The following is a 15,626-nucleotide window of genomic DNA, read 5'->3' as shown; positions in this document are numbered from 1 at the left end:
GCCTGCCACGTGGGTTTTCAGTAAATGATTTTCCCTGAGTTAAGTCCTCCCACCTCCCTCAAGGGGGTGGGCTCTGAGGAAACCGGTTCTTCAGGCTTTTGTTCTCTGGAGGTTTTTATGTTTGTTCACTTTTTTTTCTTCTGCCTTGACCGCTTTTGATGGTTTTTGTAGGTTTAGAGGAAAGCAAACAGCACCCTGACCTCCCTCTCAGAGAGAAGCCTCAGTCTGCTCTCCTGTGGATGTTGCAGAGCCCATATAAATTCCCCCTGGCTGCTGGCAGAGCAGGTTCCGAGTCGCGGTCCCTGGGGATGCAGGATCTTCTGCTTGTACCCAAAACCACGGCAGCAGCAGCTCTCTGGGCAGCTCCAGACCACCAGAAAGGTTCCAAGCAGTGATTGCCCACAGATTTTCCCGCTGGCCCAGGCTGGGAGTGCCTCGTCTTTCTGGGTCTAAGAACTCCATGCTTGCACGCACCTCTCTCAAGGGAGGCTGTGGGTCACGCGCAGGTCTCAGGCTCTGAGAGCAGGGCATGGGTCCAAAGCACCAGGCTGGGCCTTCACGCACCTCTCTCAGGGGAGATTTTGGGGCGTGCCCATGTCTCAGGCTCTGAAACAATGGCGGGAGTCTAAGAGCACCTGGTGGGCCTTTGCGCAACTCTCTCAGGAGAGAGTGAGGGGCCTGTGCATCTCAGGCTCTGTTAGCACGGCTCGGCTCCGCATTCTGCCATCTGGCAAGGCTTCCAGCCCCTCACAGGATCCGGACCCACGTGTTCTCAGGCGCTCTGGCAGCTCAGGAACCAAGACCTGGTTTCTATGCTGCATTCTCTCTGTCTCAGAGCTAGGGGAGGCTGTTCTGGGCCCGGGGACTTAAGCCCCTGTCCCTAGCAACCCTATTCCCACAATTGCCCCCCCCCGAGATCCTATGCTCTTTTTGAGTGCTTTCAACCAGTCTCCAAGTTAATGCTGGTCCCCAGATGCAGGAAACTCTCTATTAGTGCTATTACTTTCCAATCGATCACTTCTGGTGGCTCCCTCCCCTTTTGTGTATCTTCTGATACTAGTCTGACGTTCCCACTCCGCTTTACCTGCCCACTGGCATCTTCTGCCCCTGTAGCGATCCAGACGTGTATAATTCTGATCTCAGACTGATTTCGTGGGTAGTCAGAGTCTTTGGTAGGTAATCAGCTCACTTTAGGGTACACGTTGAAAAGGCGCCTCCTCCTACTTCCCCGGCATCTTGTCTCCCCCAGCCCAAACAACTTCTTAAAAAATATAAAATCCTGCTATGTCCATTCTTTGGACAGGTGCTTATCATTAAAACCAGTGATTCTTTTTTAGGGTCTATATTATATTAATTGCTTCACACACATTTTATCTTGGTAGTTTTTACTTTAAAAGGTAAAAAAATCTTTAAGAACTGAAATCTCACCTCCAACAGGAATCTCTGCACTCCCACAGTACTTTTCCTGTCTCGCGTTAATCAGTCACATCTTATCTTGTGTTCCACTGAGGTGTCCAGATCTCTCTCCATTAAACACTGGAGCAGCTCCAGTGCAGACCTGTTTATCAAGCAAAACACCTATTTGCAGGGACACATTGTGGAGAACCTCTGGATAGAACAAAACAGCAGTAAATTTGCAACAGCAGAAGGTTCTTCCCAGAAATTGTGGGAATTCTGACAATCTACATATGTGCATGAGCTAGGAGCTTTGCAAACTGGATAAGCTAGAGTGACAGACGTATTTCTCAGGAAAAGTCAGTAAATTCCTATCAGAGGATGTGTTCATTGCTCAGGAAAATTTCAGAATGACCTCTGAGTGTGCCAGGACAAGCTCCCTCTAGGATATGGCCTAAAAGGAGAAGACTCTGACATTCTCTGGTAGATAAAAGTGCAGATTTTGAGCTTCAGAACTAAGGGGAGGCTGCACCATAAATGAAGGTAATCAACATGGTCCTGAGAGAGGGAATAATTCTAGGCAGACCATGATGAGGAAACATAGATGGTCACTCAGAAGCAGAGGGTCTCTGGGAAGCAGGAGGCAGTGGATACCCGTGTCTCAATTCTAAGCTATTTGCACTGAAGTAATGTAAACCCTCTGCACTGTCACACATGACCATCTCATCATTGTTGTATCTGGGGGGGTAGTTTGGAATGGAGAGAATAGGGTAGAAGTATCCTCCCCATCAGTACTTCTCAAGGACACTACTTCCAGAAACCTCAACATAAGGGCTGCATTTATTCTCCTACCTGAGTGGAGCAAAATAAAAAGTGGGCAAATTATGTTGCAAATATTAAACCAGATGGAAATACATGAATGATAGTGACGCATCAGAGAACTGTTAATACAAGGTTCAGGTTGGGGACGAGAATGCTAGAGAGGATAGACAGACAGAAAGGACGAAAACATGGACAGAAAGAGAAACAGCAAAGCCGGAGATAATGAGACACAGTGAACAAACTCTCCAGGAATCCACAAGAGATTCGAGGACTGGGGTGGAACTGCCCTTCTCACAATGGAGACCTCAAACTCTGGGGCTGATAGCTGAGTGCTCTCCTTAATCGCCTCTTTCTCTCACTCATGGCCAATTAGTCAGCAAGTCTTGCCAGTGACAAGTTCAAGACACACTCAGAATCCAACCATTTCTCACCCCTTCGCTGCTGCCACCCTGGACTGACTCCTATCAGTTTTCACTTGGAGTCCAGCAAGAATCTCCTCACCTTGCAGATTCCAAGCTCCCATGTCCCTGTCTCACTCCTAACTACTCTCCGCACCAGAGTCAGTCAGAGAATCCTTTACCATATGGAGAAAGAGAGGATTGTTGCTGGTTTATGGTCCGTCTTCCCTCCTCAAAGGTAAGCCCTTTTAAGGCAAGTTCTTCTATTTCTGTTCACTGTTGTATCCACAGAGACCAGGCAGGGCTACAGTTTGTGCAGTAAGAACCAAATAAATATTAGTTAATGAACTACACAAACAGTTATAAAACTGTACACTAGACTTCTGAGTAAAGAATAAAGGATCTGCATTTTGTATTCATTTGTGGGTCTTCAGAATGGTCGGGGTTTGGAAATCATGTCATTTTTTTTTTTTTTGTCATCATCAATGAGACTACAATGGCCTCTCCATAACATTCACTGCATGAACTACAGGAAAAGAATGTCCGATAGGTTGACTAACTTCCATGGTGCCTAGAACTGGCCTGGGCAGGATATGGATGCTGTCCTGTCCCCACGCACAACATCAGGTACATGTAAAGAGTAGAGTGCATAAGTAATGACCAGTATGCAGGAAAACCACTACTCAACATGGGCTGAATGAATTCTGCACCAGCGACACACAGTCCAGATGTGAAAAAGATAACTTGTCTTTGAGGACTAAGAAAATTGTAGGCATCTCTGCTTCTACCTGCTTGTGAACAAGTACCATGGTGGTATACGTGTTCTGAGTGAGATGCTCACAGGGAACACTGGGAGCCACGAAGAAGTAAGTGATCATCATACCTGAGGAGTCCACGTAGTCAAGGAAGGACTTATGAGAAAGACTTTCACTGAGCTGAACCATGTCTCAGGACGATGTCTAGCAGATTAGAAAAAGCACATTGAGGGAAGAAGGCACAGACTCTGTGAATGCCCAGCACACATGGTTGCCTTCCCAAGTGGATCCTGGGAGGAAGTTAACAAAATGGGGAAGGACAGGAAATGCTTATAGCACATGTTCCTCTAAGGACAGAACCTGTGCTTTCCAATGATCATGGACACTCCTCCTCTCAAACTACTCATTTCCCCCTAGAAAGGTGACCAATAAAGGGGCTTAACAGAGTTGAAAACATTGGGAGACAAAATCAGAGGAGGGAATCAACTATCTGCTTCCCACTCCAGTTTATGGGAGGACTGATGCATGTGTGTAGAGCACGGTGTTCCCTGTGGCTGTCACCACCTACAAGGAAGAATGTGGCTTCACACCAGCTCTGTCCTAAAGCATGACATGGCTGCCCGGGGGCTCCATGTGGGACAACACAGTCTTCTTCCTGGTTGTGAAGTTCCTGAGGCATTCCCATTGGAGTTCCACTCCTTTGTTCTAAATGCACTTTGTACAAAGAAACAGACAGAATCTGAAACAGAGATCATGTTTTCAGGAAAGCATAATGGTTCTTCTTTTCTGATTAAAATAGAAAACCAGGAGGGTGGCAGAGTGGCAATAAATTTGCACTGTTTTGACAGAGGCCACATTCTAGTCACAGTTAATACCGACAGTCAAGGTCCATAATGGCTCAAAGTAAGTAAGTTCTTGGAGTCAGTAGGAGACACACATGTGTTGAGCCTCCTAATGAGCCTCAGTAATGCAGGGAAACTATTCTCAACAAATGGAGATTCCACACGTGTCAGGTACACTCTGTGGGGGTGTGGGCAGGTGTAGCAGCAGAAATGGGTCCTCTCCGTGCACTGGTGACAAGGAAAAAAGGCTCCTAGTTTGAGGCAAAGAGCAGCTGCTATTCCCAGGTGGTACTGCAGCTCACAGATGAGGTTAGCAGTGGAACTGAGTGGAAAATGTGGGAGTTATGGGCATAGCCAGAGGCTGGCCTCTGACAGACATCCATAGCTTGGTGCCTGAGTGTCGGATTTGTTTGTGCACAGGTTTCTTCTGCAGCAGGACAGCTCCTCCCATGCTGTTCTTCCTCCTGGTGCCTCGCATCTTCCGTGGACAGGTCTTTCTGAGCTTCTAACTTAACCTTCTCTGGTCCACCTCTTTCTGTCTATAGTTTCTTCTCCACAGCCAGCAGAAACATTTCCTAAACAACAAGGGAGTTCTTCTCTTTTCAGAGCAAAGAACTCCTGGGTCAAGAGGCTGTGTGGATGAGGCTTGAAGCAAGTGGCTTCTTTCTGCTTTCATATCTTCCTCCAGCTGCTGCTTCCAACTGCTGCCTTCAGAGCTGTCAGTCATTAAAACCAGTGATTCCTGATACAGACAGCAACACGACTGTATCCACAAGGACTGATCCTGAGGCACACAAACCCCACAAAGAAAATTCATAGAGTACAATGACCCATTTATGAATTCTACAAAATTAAAGCTAGTATAAGCTGACATGAGAAAGAACAATAGCTATGTGTGGACAGGGTGAACAAGGGAAAGGGAAGGAGGAATTCCAGAAGGAAATGCTGGAAATTTTGGGAAGAATTGAAGAACTCACTGTCAAAATGTTGATTGTGACACCTGTGTTTATATATCACACACTCGTAAATGAGCCGTTCATCTTGTGTCGCATATACACATCGAACTTATTATAGGTAATAACAAAGGTGATTCTAAAGGGACGTAGAAAGAGTGAATGTTAAAGACATGAAAATACACCTACACGATGCTGATTTTCTCTGTATTTATGGTAAAGTATAAAATAAGCAAAATCAATCCATCCCCATTACAGGAGGGCTTCCACATGCCTCATAGCCTGACACTCTGTCCTGCAGATGATTGGGTGGGGGGCAGCAATTCCTGTGGGGAGAGCACTGACCTAGATCCTGGGGTCAATCTCACCCCATATGTTTTCATGGACACCTTACAAACACAAGTATACACCCTGGAAAGTTATATAATAAAAAAAACAATTATTTTCAAAATTGATCATTAGCACTAAATTAAAGGTATTCACAACTGCTTGGGTCACTGCCTTTCTGTCAGAATAGATCCCCAAGCTGAATATATAGTCAGAGGACATGCAAATAGGGCCCTCCATCTGCTGATTAAAACAGCCCAAACCTGACTCTGCAGCTGGGAGAGGAGCCCCAGCACCAGGATTCCCAGGTGTTCCAGTCAGTACTCAGGACAGGATACAGAAAACTCACCATGGAGTTTGTGCTTGGCTGGGTTTTCCTTGTTGCTCTTTTAAAAGGTAATTCAGGGTGAACAAGAGTCATTGAGGATGTGAGTGGATATGAGTGAGAGAAATTATAGATGTGTGACAGATTCCTGACCAGGATGTCTTGCCTGCAGGTGTCCAGTGTGAGGTGCAGCTGGTGGAATCTGGGGAGACCTGGTGAAGCCTGGGGGTTCCCTGAGACTCTCCTGTGCAGCCTCTGGATTTACCTTCAGTAGCTATGGCATGAGCTGGGTCCGCCAGGCTCCAGGGAAGGGGCTGCAGTGGGTCGCATATATTAGCTATGATGGAAGTAGCACATACTACACAGACTCTGTGAAAGGCCGGTTCACCATCTCCAGAGACAATGGCAAGAACACGCTGTATCTGCAGATGAACAGCCTGAGAACCGAAGACACAGCCGTGTATTATTGTGCAACAGACACAGTAAGGGGCCCTCAGTGTGAGCCCAGACACAAACCTCACTGTAGGAAGGGATCTGGACCACCAGGGTGTGCACACCACTCACCAATCCTGTCTTTAAGCCCAGGAGCAGATGCAGATGAAGGTTATGGGCAGGTTTCCTGTCAGGATCTAACGATTCCTATCCAGAGAACACTTTCCCTCAGGGACCTTCTCTGCACACATGCTTCTGTGCTTAACTCTTCACTCTCTGAACTTTGAAAATTTGTTCTAATGGGAATACAATTATACCAAAATGCACAAAAAACAGAATCACTCACATTGTTTATTCGTGTCTGTAAATACCAACGAAGCACAAATATCCTGATGCTCTTCAAGTGAGGCTTTTAGGATTCCCAGCTGCTCTCACTTTGCATCACATGTCCACCCTCCTCAAAGTGCAAACTCCCTAGAAGCAGCATAAAGTGCATTCTGGACATGAGGCCACCAGAGGCATCAACAATTAAAAGCAAAAGAAGAGAGGTTCTTGGTTGGGGAGTCACTGTCTTAAACAATGCTCATAGCATCAATGTTAGTGACAACATGGGAAAGCAGTGTAACCCTCTCCAGGTGTGATGTGTAGTCGGGATATTATGCACACACATGCATAATTACACACACACACATACACACACACACGAATATGAAACCTTTTTCACTTTGCACTAATTTCTCTGCAGCAAAAGTGGTCCTAAGACAAAACTACACAGCATACAGGAAGACCTCAAGAAGCAAGAAAAATCTGAAAGAAACACTCTAACGTTACACATGAAGGAGCTACAGAAGGTATGATGACTAAAGCCTAGATATGGGAGAAGGAAGGAAATAGTAAAGATTAGAGCAGTAATAAATGATATAAAAACAAAAGAAAAAAACAAACAGAACAGAACAAAAAAGCAAGGTATAGATTTTTGGAAAAAAAAAACAATAAAATTGAGAAACCTCTGCCTAGATTTATCAAAAGGAAAAGAGGAAACCCGAAATAAATGATATCAGAAATCAATATGTTTCTTTGTGGAATAAATAGGGTTTTGGAGGGGTAAGAGGGGCCGGATGGGGAAACTCGGTGATGGGCAATAAGGACACATGGTGACTGAGCACTGGGTGTTACACACAAATAATGAATTGTTGAACGACATAAAAAACTAATGATGTACTATATGGTGGCTAACTGAACATAATTTTGAAATGAAATTTAAGGAGATAATGTGAGAAAATAAATAGTTAAAGCTGGAATTCTAGGAGGGACATTTCCCAATCCAAATCCTGAAATAATACTCAAAATTTTGTGTTCAAACTAGAGGTGGTGGGGGGGGGATAACTGCCTCTTGGGCATTAATGAGGGAACTTGATGGAATGAGCACTCGGTGTTATATGCACCTGATGAATCACTAAATTCTACCGCTGAAACCACTAATGCACTATGTGTTAACTAAATTGAATTTAAATAAAAAATTTAAAACAAAATAAAAGGAAAGAAATCAATCTCTAGTCTTTCATTCAGAACTTTGTTTCAGGTGTAGAGGAGCAAGATGGCAGCAGAGTAGCGACCTCATTTCAGCTGGTCCCTTGAATTTAGCTGGATGTCCATCAAACCATTCTGAACACACACGAATTCAACTTCAGATGTAAGAACAGTTTTTTTTAAGATTTTTTAAATTTATTTGATGGACAGAGATCACAAGTAGGCAGAGAGGCAGGCAGAGAGAGAGAGGAGGAAGCAGGCTCCCTGCTGAGCAGAGAGCCTGATGCGGGGATCAATCCCAGGAACCTGGGATCATGACCTGAGCTGAAGGCAGAGGCTTTAACCCACTGAGCCACCCAGGCGCCCCTCAGATGTAAGAACAATTAACCGGATTTCTACAAGCAGCAAAATGACTAGTTTTGTGAGGTGGGAAGTGGAGAAATGTAAATCTTTTGGGGAAATATCGGAAGATAAATGGAGATTGGAGGGAGTCTCCAAAAGCCACCCACTGGAAAGTGATATTCAGATCAGAGCAAAAAAAATCAGGACCTTCAAAATCTGCTCCAGTGAGAGACATCCCTTACTGAAATAGAGCACAGGGGATGAATGAGAGAGAATTCTGGGTGGATCACAGGGATCTCAGATCACAGGAAATCAGAAGTAATGGGGAAGCCTGAACCGATAGACTGCCCAAGCAGTGGCACAGGGAGACAGGTTATGGTCAGCAAGCTCAGAAGGGACTCTCAGCTCCAGTCACCATAAACCACAAGTCAGGCCAGTTGGAAGACTGCTCTGTGCCTGACCACCCTGAAAAGGACTAAAGGTGTGGGCTGCTTAATATCTCATGGGAGATATAAAATGATTTGTGACCAAAACAGGGCAACAGCTCTCAGGGCGGCGTAGCCCTCAAAAGGACACTGGAGAGGCACCTGGCTGTGAACTGCGAGCCACGCAAGAGGGTGCATGTGTGAGCCCATGGCTTGGTGCACAAAGTGGCTACATCCACAACTGGGCAACGACTCTCAGAATGATACGAAACCTGACAGGACACTGGGTCAGCACCCAGCATGACCTAGGAGTTGCGGAAGAGAGTGCACTCACAAGACCACAGCCGCTAACAACTGCAAAGTCAGAAAGCACAGAGACACTCATGGGTCCCTGGAACTTTCTCCAGAGAGTTGCAGTGGGCATCCAGTATGCAAGTCTGTGGCTTTTGGTACACATAGAAGTGGAGATGGATTGACCTGAGATGGTGGTGGGGGGGGGGGTCCGGGCCACCACATTGTTGCTCTGGGCTGGAAATTCCCGCAGGGCCATGTTTGCACTGACCCTCTGAAGAGAAGCAGAAAGCCACCAGGGAAAAAAAAAAAAACAGACACAGGGTTGGCTCCCATTCAGCCAATGACCCTGACAAGGGTGGGCAACTCCACCCGGACAAAGATGCCTGAGAAGCCAAGCAGCAGGCCCCTCCCCCAGAAGACAGACTGGGAGAACAGGTGAAGGATAAGGTTACTTCCCACAGAAACGTGAAACTCCAGCACCAGGGGAAAATTACATAGGGAGCTCCAAGTGTTCCCTCACGACTTGCTTATACTCAGGATAAAAGTTTACATTTCTTTTTTCTTTCTTTTCTTTTCCTTGCTTTTTCTTGTTATACCGTGTTCCCATTTCAAAGAGAGTCTTATTTCCTAACTTCAGTTTCTAAATTTAAAATCTTCATTTTATAGATTTATGCCCCACATAACCCAATTTTTCTCTCTATTCAATTTATATATAAAATAAGTTCTAATTTCCTTAACGTTTTCACATATAGGGTCTTCTAACATATACCAAAAATCAATCAGGAACAGGGAGATCGAGGCAAGATGGCAGAGGTGTAGGGGTCCCAGTTAAAGCAAGTCCCTTGAATTTAGCTGCATATCTATAAACTATTTTGAACACCCATGAAATCAACCTGAGATGTAAGAATATAGATGTGTATTTCTACAAGCAGAAAAGTGGCTGTGTTCAGCAAGATGTCTATTATACCAGCTCTTTTTTTCAGAGGCCATTTTGACTTGTTTTTTACAAACCTATATTTTTTAACACGTACATGCTTTATCTTAGCAAGTTGTTCACTCTATTCAGTTTTACCTTCTTATATATCCATCCTTTAATTTTCTAGTGATTTTGAGAGTTAGTGTCCTCTAACATACGGGTCAAAATTCACCCAGGAACAATGAAGCACTCTATTTTGTCCAAAACGTAAGTTACAGCCACTCTTTACTTGCCCCTTTTTTATTTTCTACTCTTTATATATTTTATATATAATTTTTTAATTTTTTCAATGTTTTTATTTTTATTTTTTTCAGTGTTCCAAGATTCATTGTTTATGCACCACACCCAGTGCTCCATGCAATACCTGCCCTCCATAATACCCACCAGCAGACTCACCTAACCTCCCACACCCCCCTTTCCAAAACCCTCAGTTTGTTTCTCAGAGTCCACAGTCTTTCATGGTTTGTCTCTCCCTCCAATTTCCCCCAACACTCTTCTTCCCTACATCTCCCCATGTCCTCCATGTTATCCCTTATGCTCCACAAATAAGCAAAACCATAAGATAATTGACTCTTTACGCTCATTTATTTCACCAGCATAATCTCCTCCAGTCCCGTTCATGTTGATGCAAAAGTTGTGTTTTCATCCTTTCTGATGGAGGCATAATACTCCATAGTGTATATGGACCACATCTTCCTTATCCATTCGGCCGTGGAAGGGCATCTTGGTTCTTTCCACAGTTTGGCAACCGTGGCCATTGCTGCTATAAACATTGGGGTAGAGGTGGCCCTTCTTTTCACTACATCTTTATCTTTGGGGTAAATACCCAGTAGTGCAATTGCAGAGTCATAGGGAAGCTCTATTTTTAATTTCTTGAGGAATCTCCACACTGTTGTCCAAAGTGGCTGCACCAACTTGCATTCCCACCAACAGTGTAAGAGGGTTCCCCTTTCTCCACATCCTCTCCAACACATGTTGTTTCCTGTCTTGCTAATTTTGGCCATTCTAACTGGTGTAAGGTGATAACTCAATGTGGTTTTGATTTTAATCACCCTGATGGCTAGTGATGAACATTTTTTCATGTGTCTGATAGCGATTTGTATGTCTTCATTGGAGAAGTGTCTGTTCATATCATCTGCCCATTTTTTGACATGATTGTCTGTTTTGTGTGTGTTGAGTTTGACAAGTTCTTTAAAGATCCTGGATATCAACCTTTTGTCTGTACTGTCATTTGCTAATATTTTCCCATTCTATGGGTTTCCTCTTTGTCTTGTTGACTGTTTCATTTCCTGGGCAGAAGCTTTTGATCTTGATGAAGTCTCAAAAGTTCATTTTTGCTTTTGTTTCCTTTGTCTTTGTATACATGTCATGAGAGATGTGGCTGTGGCCATTGTCGAAGAGGTTACTGCCTATGTTCTCCTCTAGGATTCTGATGGATTCCTGTCTCATGTTGAGGTCTTTTATCCATTTCGAGTTTATCATTGTGTACCATGTAAGAGAATGGTCGAGTTTCATTCTTCTACATATAGCTGTCCCATTTTTCCAGCACCATTTATTGAGGAGGCTTTTTTCCACTGTATATTTTTGCCTGCTTTGTCAAAGATTATTTGACCATAGACTTGAGGGTCCATATCTGGGCATTCTACTCTGTTCCACTGGTCTATGTGTCTTTTTAATGCCAGTACCATGCTGTCTTCATGATCATAGCTTTGTAGTAGAACTTGAAATCTGGTAATGTGATGGCCCCAGTTTTGTTTATCTTTTTCAACATTTCCTTAGCAACATTTCCTCTTCTGATTCCATACATATTTTGCAATTGTTTGCTTCAGCTCTTTGAAAAATGCTGCTGGAATTTTGATCAGAATGGCATTGAAAGTATAGATTGCTCTAGGCAGTATAGATATTTTAACAATGTTTATTCTTCTGATCCATGAGCATGGAATGGTCTTCCACCTTTTTGTGTCTACTTCAATTTCTTTCTTAATTGTTCTGTAGTTCCTCCATTACAGTTCCTTTACCTCTTTGGTTAGATTTATTCCCAGGTATCTTATGGTTCTTCATGCTATAATAAATGGAGTCCATTCTATAATTGCCCTTTCTGTATTTTTATATTGTTAATGTACAGAAATCAATTGCTTTCTTGTACATTATTTTGTATCCTGCCATATTACTCAATTGTTGTATGAGTTCTAGTGGTTTGGGGGTGGAGTCTTTAGGGTTTTCCATATAAAGTATCATGTCATCTGCGAAGAGAGTTTGACTTCTTCATTGCCAATTTGGGTACCTTTTATGTCTCTTTGTTGCCTGATTTCTGTTCCTAGGACTTCTAATACTATGCTGAACAAGAGTGGTGTGAGTGGCCATCCTTGTCGTGTTCCTGATCTCAAAGGGAAGGCCGCAAGCTTTTTCCCATTGAGGATGATATTCGCTGTGGGTTTTCCATAGACAGATTAGATACATTGAGGAATGCTCCCTCTATCCCTATACTTTGAAGTGTTTTAATCAGGAACAGATGGTGTATCTTCTCAAATGCTTTTCTGCTTCAATTGAGAGGACCATATGGTTCTTCTCTTCTTTATTGATTTGTTCTGTCACATTAATTGATTTGCGAATGTTGAACCACCCCTGCATCCCATGGATAAATCACACCTGGTCATGGTGGATAATCTTTTTAATGTACTGTTGGATCCTATTATCTAGGATCTTGTTGAGAATCTTACCATCCGTATTCATCAGGGATATTGGTCTGAAATTCTCCTTTTTGGTGCAGTCTTTGTCCTTTTGGGGAATCAAGGTAATGCTGGCTTCATAAAAAGAGTCTGGAAGTTTTCCATCTGCTTCAGTTTTTTGAAACAGCTTCAGGAGAATATGTTTTATTCCTTCTACAAAAGTTTGGTAGAATTACCCAGGACATCCACAGGTCCTGGGCTCTGGTTTTGGGGAGGTTTTTGATCACTGCTTCAATCCCGTTACTAGATATTGGTCTATTCAGGTTGTCAATTTCTTCCTGATTCAGTTTTGGAAGTTTATAGTTTTCCAGGAATGCATCAATTTCACCAAGGTTGCTTAACTATGCATATAGCTGTTGATAATAATTTCTGGTGATTGTTTCTATTTCCTTGATGTTAGTTGTGATCTCTCCCTTTTCATTCATAATTTTATTAATTTGGGTCTCCTTTCTTTTCTTTTAGATTAATTTGGCCAATGGTTCATTGATCTTATTGATTATTTCAAAAAACCAGCTTCTAGTTTCAATGATGTGTTCTACTGTATGCCTAGTTTCTATCTGATTGATCTCTGTTCTAATCTTGATTATTCCCCTTCTTGTGTGCGTAGTTGGCTTATTTGTTTTTAATTCTCCAGTTCTTTAAGTTGTAAAGACAGCTGGTGTATTCTGGATTTTTTTTTCTTTTTTTTTTTCTTTTTTTGAGGGAGGATTGAATGCTTATGTACTTCCCCCTTAGGACCGACTTGGCTGTATCCCATAGGTTTTGGACTGAAGTGTCTTCATACTCACTGGTTTCCATGAATTGCTTAAGTTCTTCTTTGACTTTCTGGTTGATGCAAGCACTCTTAAGCAAGGTGGTCTTAGCTTCCAGGTATTTGAGTTCCTTCCAAACTTTCTCTTGTGGTTGAGCTCCAGTTTCAAAGCATTGCAGTCTGAGAATATAAATGGAATAATATCAATGTTTTGGCATTTTTTGAGTCCAGATTTGTTGGTCTATTTTGCAGAAGGTTCCATGTGTGCTCGAGAAGAATGGGTATTCTGTTGATTGAGGATGGAATATTCTCTATATATCGATGAGGTCCATCTGGTCCAATGTGTCATTCAATGCTCTTGTTTCCTTATTGATTTTCTGCTTGGATGATCAGCCTGTTACTGAGTGTGGTGTGTAAGATCCCCTACGATTAATGTTCATATCAGTATGTCTCTTTATCTGGATTAACAGTTGTCTTATGTAGTTGGCTGCTCCTGTATGGGGTGGGGCATAAATATTTACAATTATTAGATCTTCTTGGTCGATACACCCTTTAAGAATGATATAGTGTCCTTCTGTATCTCTGACTACAGTCTTTAGTTTAAAATCTAATTTCTCTGATATGAGGATCGCTACCCCAGCCTTCTTTTGAGGCCCATTGGCATAAAAAATGCTTCTCCATCCCTTCTCTTTCAGTCTGGATGCATCCGTAAGTTCAAAATGTGTCTCTTGTAGACAATGTATGGACAGGTCCTGTCGTTTTATCCAGTCTACAAGCCTGTGCCATTTCATTGGAACTTTTAGGGTGTTCATGTTGAGGGTGATTATTGAGAGATACATTTTTATTGGCTTCGTGTTGCCCATGAAGTCCTTGTTTCTATAGATTGTCTCCATAAATTTCTGTTCTATGATGCTCTTGGGTTCTTCCTTCTTTTATAGACCCCCCCCTTAATATTTCTTGTAGTGCTGTTTTGGTTGTCACATACTCTCTTAAACCTTGCCGGTCTTGGAAGCTCTTTTTCTCTCCATCCATTTTGAATGTCCGTCATGCTGGATAAAGTATTCTTGGCTGCAAGTTCTATTCATTTACTGCCCTGAATATGTCTTGCCAGCCCTTTCTGGCTTTCCAGGTTTCTCTGGACAGGTCTGAAGTTATTCTGATGGACCTTCCCCTATACATTAGGAATCTCTTCCCCTTATCTGCTTTCAAGAGCTTCTGTCTAAAATTATGATTCCTCAGTTTCACAATCAGGTGTCTCGAGTTTCTATGATCTTGGGGGCAGACCTTTCTCCTCTGGAACACGAACCCAGGTTCCCTTCGCCAGATTGGGAAAATTTTCATGGAGAATTTGTTCAACTATATCCTCTAGTTTTCTTTCTTTCTCCTCCCCTCAAGGATTCCAAGATTTCTGACACTGGAACATTTCATGGCATCATTTATTTAACTAATTCTCTTTTCATGGCTTCTAAGCTGTTTGTTCCAGGCCTGCTCCTGATCTTTTTTCTCTATCAGTTTGTCCTCTAGATCACTAATTCTATCTTCAGCCTCAGTTCCCCTAGCTGTAGAGAATTTAGATTAGATTGGAACTCATTGAGAGCCTTGTTAACATCATCCCTGGTGGCTTTCACTTCTGCTCTAATCTATTCCATGTTGTCACTAATGGTTTTCTCTAACCTAGCCATTGCCTAGAAAATTGTTAGCCTGAATTCCCTTTCTGACATACGGCTTATGTCCATATCCAATAGCTCTGATGGTGAGGGCACAGTCTCTGTATTTTTCCTCTGTTGGACATTCCTCCTCTTAGTCATTTTTGTGAGAGATGGCTGAGGGTATGTGTAACTGAATGTATCAACTGTGATCCAAGAAAGGTGCACCCTGGAACACTTCTGAGCAATCGGGAGTCCCCACCAAAAAGAATGAAAAAAGAAACCAGAGAGAGGGAGAGAGAGACAGGGAAAAAATGTAAGAAAAAAAAGAAGACCAAGCCAGAATGGGCCCCAAAGGTAAGACTTATAATGTATACAAACAAAATCGGACAAACGAAAAGACCAACAAAAGTAAACGACAAGAAAAAAAGAACCCAGCCAAAATGAACCCTAAGTATAAGATTTATATACTACCAGAACAAAGATAAATAAATATGCAAATACATAAGCAAAATATGCAAAATGCATATTATATGCAAAATATGCAATATGCATATGCAAAATATGCAAATATGCAAATACACTAACAGAAGAAAATATGCAAAAACACTAACAGAAGAAAAAGATGGGAGGGTGCTTATAAATCCTCAGTGTGAGTGAGGATGGTTATTTTGATTCTTCCTG

General features: G+C 42.7%; 1 long non-coding RNA gene and 1 gene segment (V, D, J or C); one reads left to right on the top strand and one right to left on the bottom strand.

Annotated features, from left to right (window-relative positions):
* The window catches only part of LOC125104225 (immunoglobulin alpha-2 heavy chain-like), a 401,593-nt gene that overhangs the window by 3,051 nt on the left and 382,916 nt on the right, over positions 1 to 15,626 (top strand). Inside the window, 1 exon segment of the C gene segment in view lies at positions 5,768 to 5,888. Within this exon segment, the coding sequence occupies positions 5,843 to 5,888 (46 nt within the window).
* Positions 1 to 15,626, bottom strand: part of LOC125104252 (uncharacterized) — a 337,467-nt gene that overhangs the window by 66,451 nt on the left and 255,390 nt on the right. The window lies entirely within an intron of this gene.

Source organism: Lutra lutra, chromosome 7, assembly GCF_902655055.1.
Source record: "Lutra lutra chromosome 7, mLutLut1.2, whole genome shotgun sequence".
NCBI lineage: Eukaryota > Metazoa > Chordata > Mammalia > Carnivora > Mustelidae > Lutra > Lutra lutra.
This window is presented reverse-complemented; position numbering and strand designations above follow the sequence as displayed.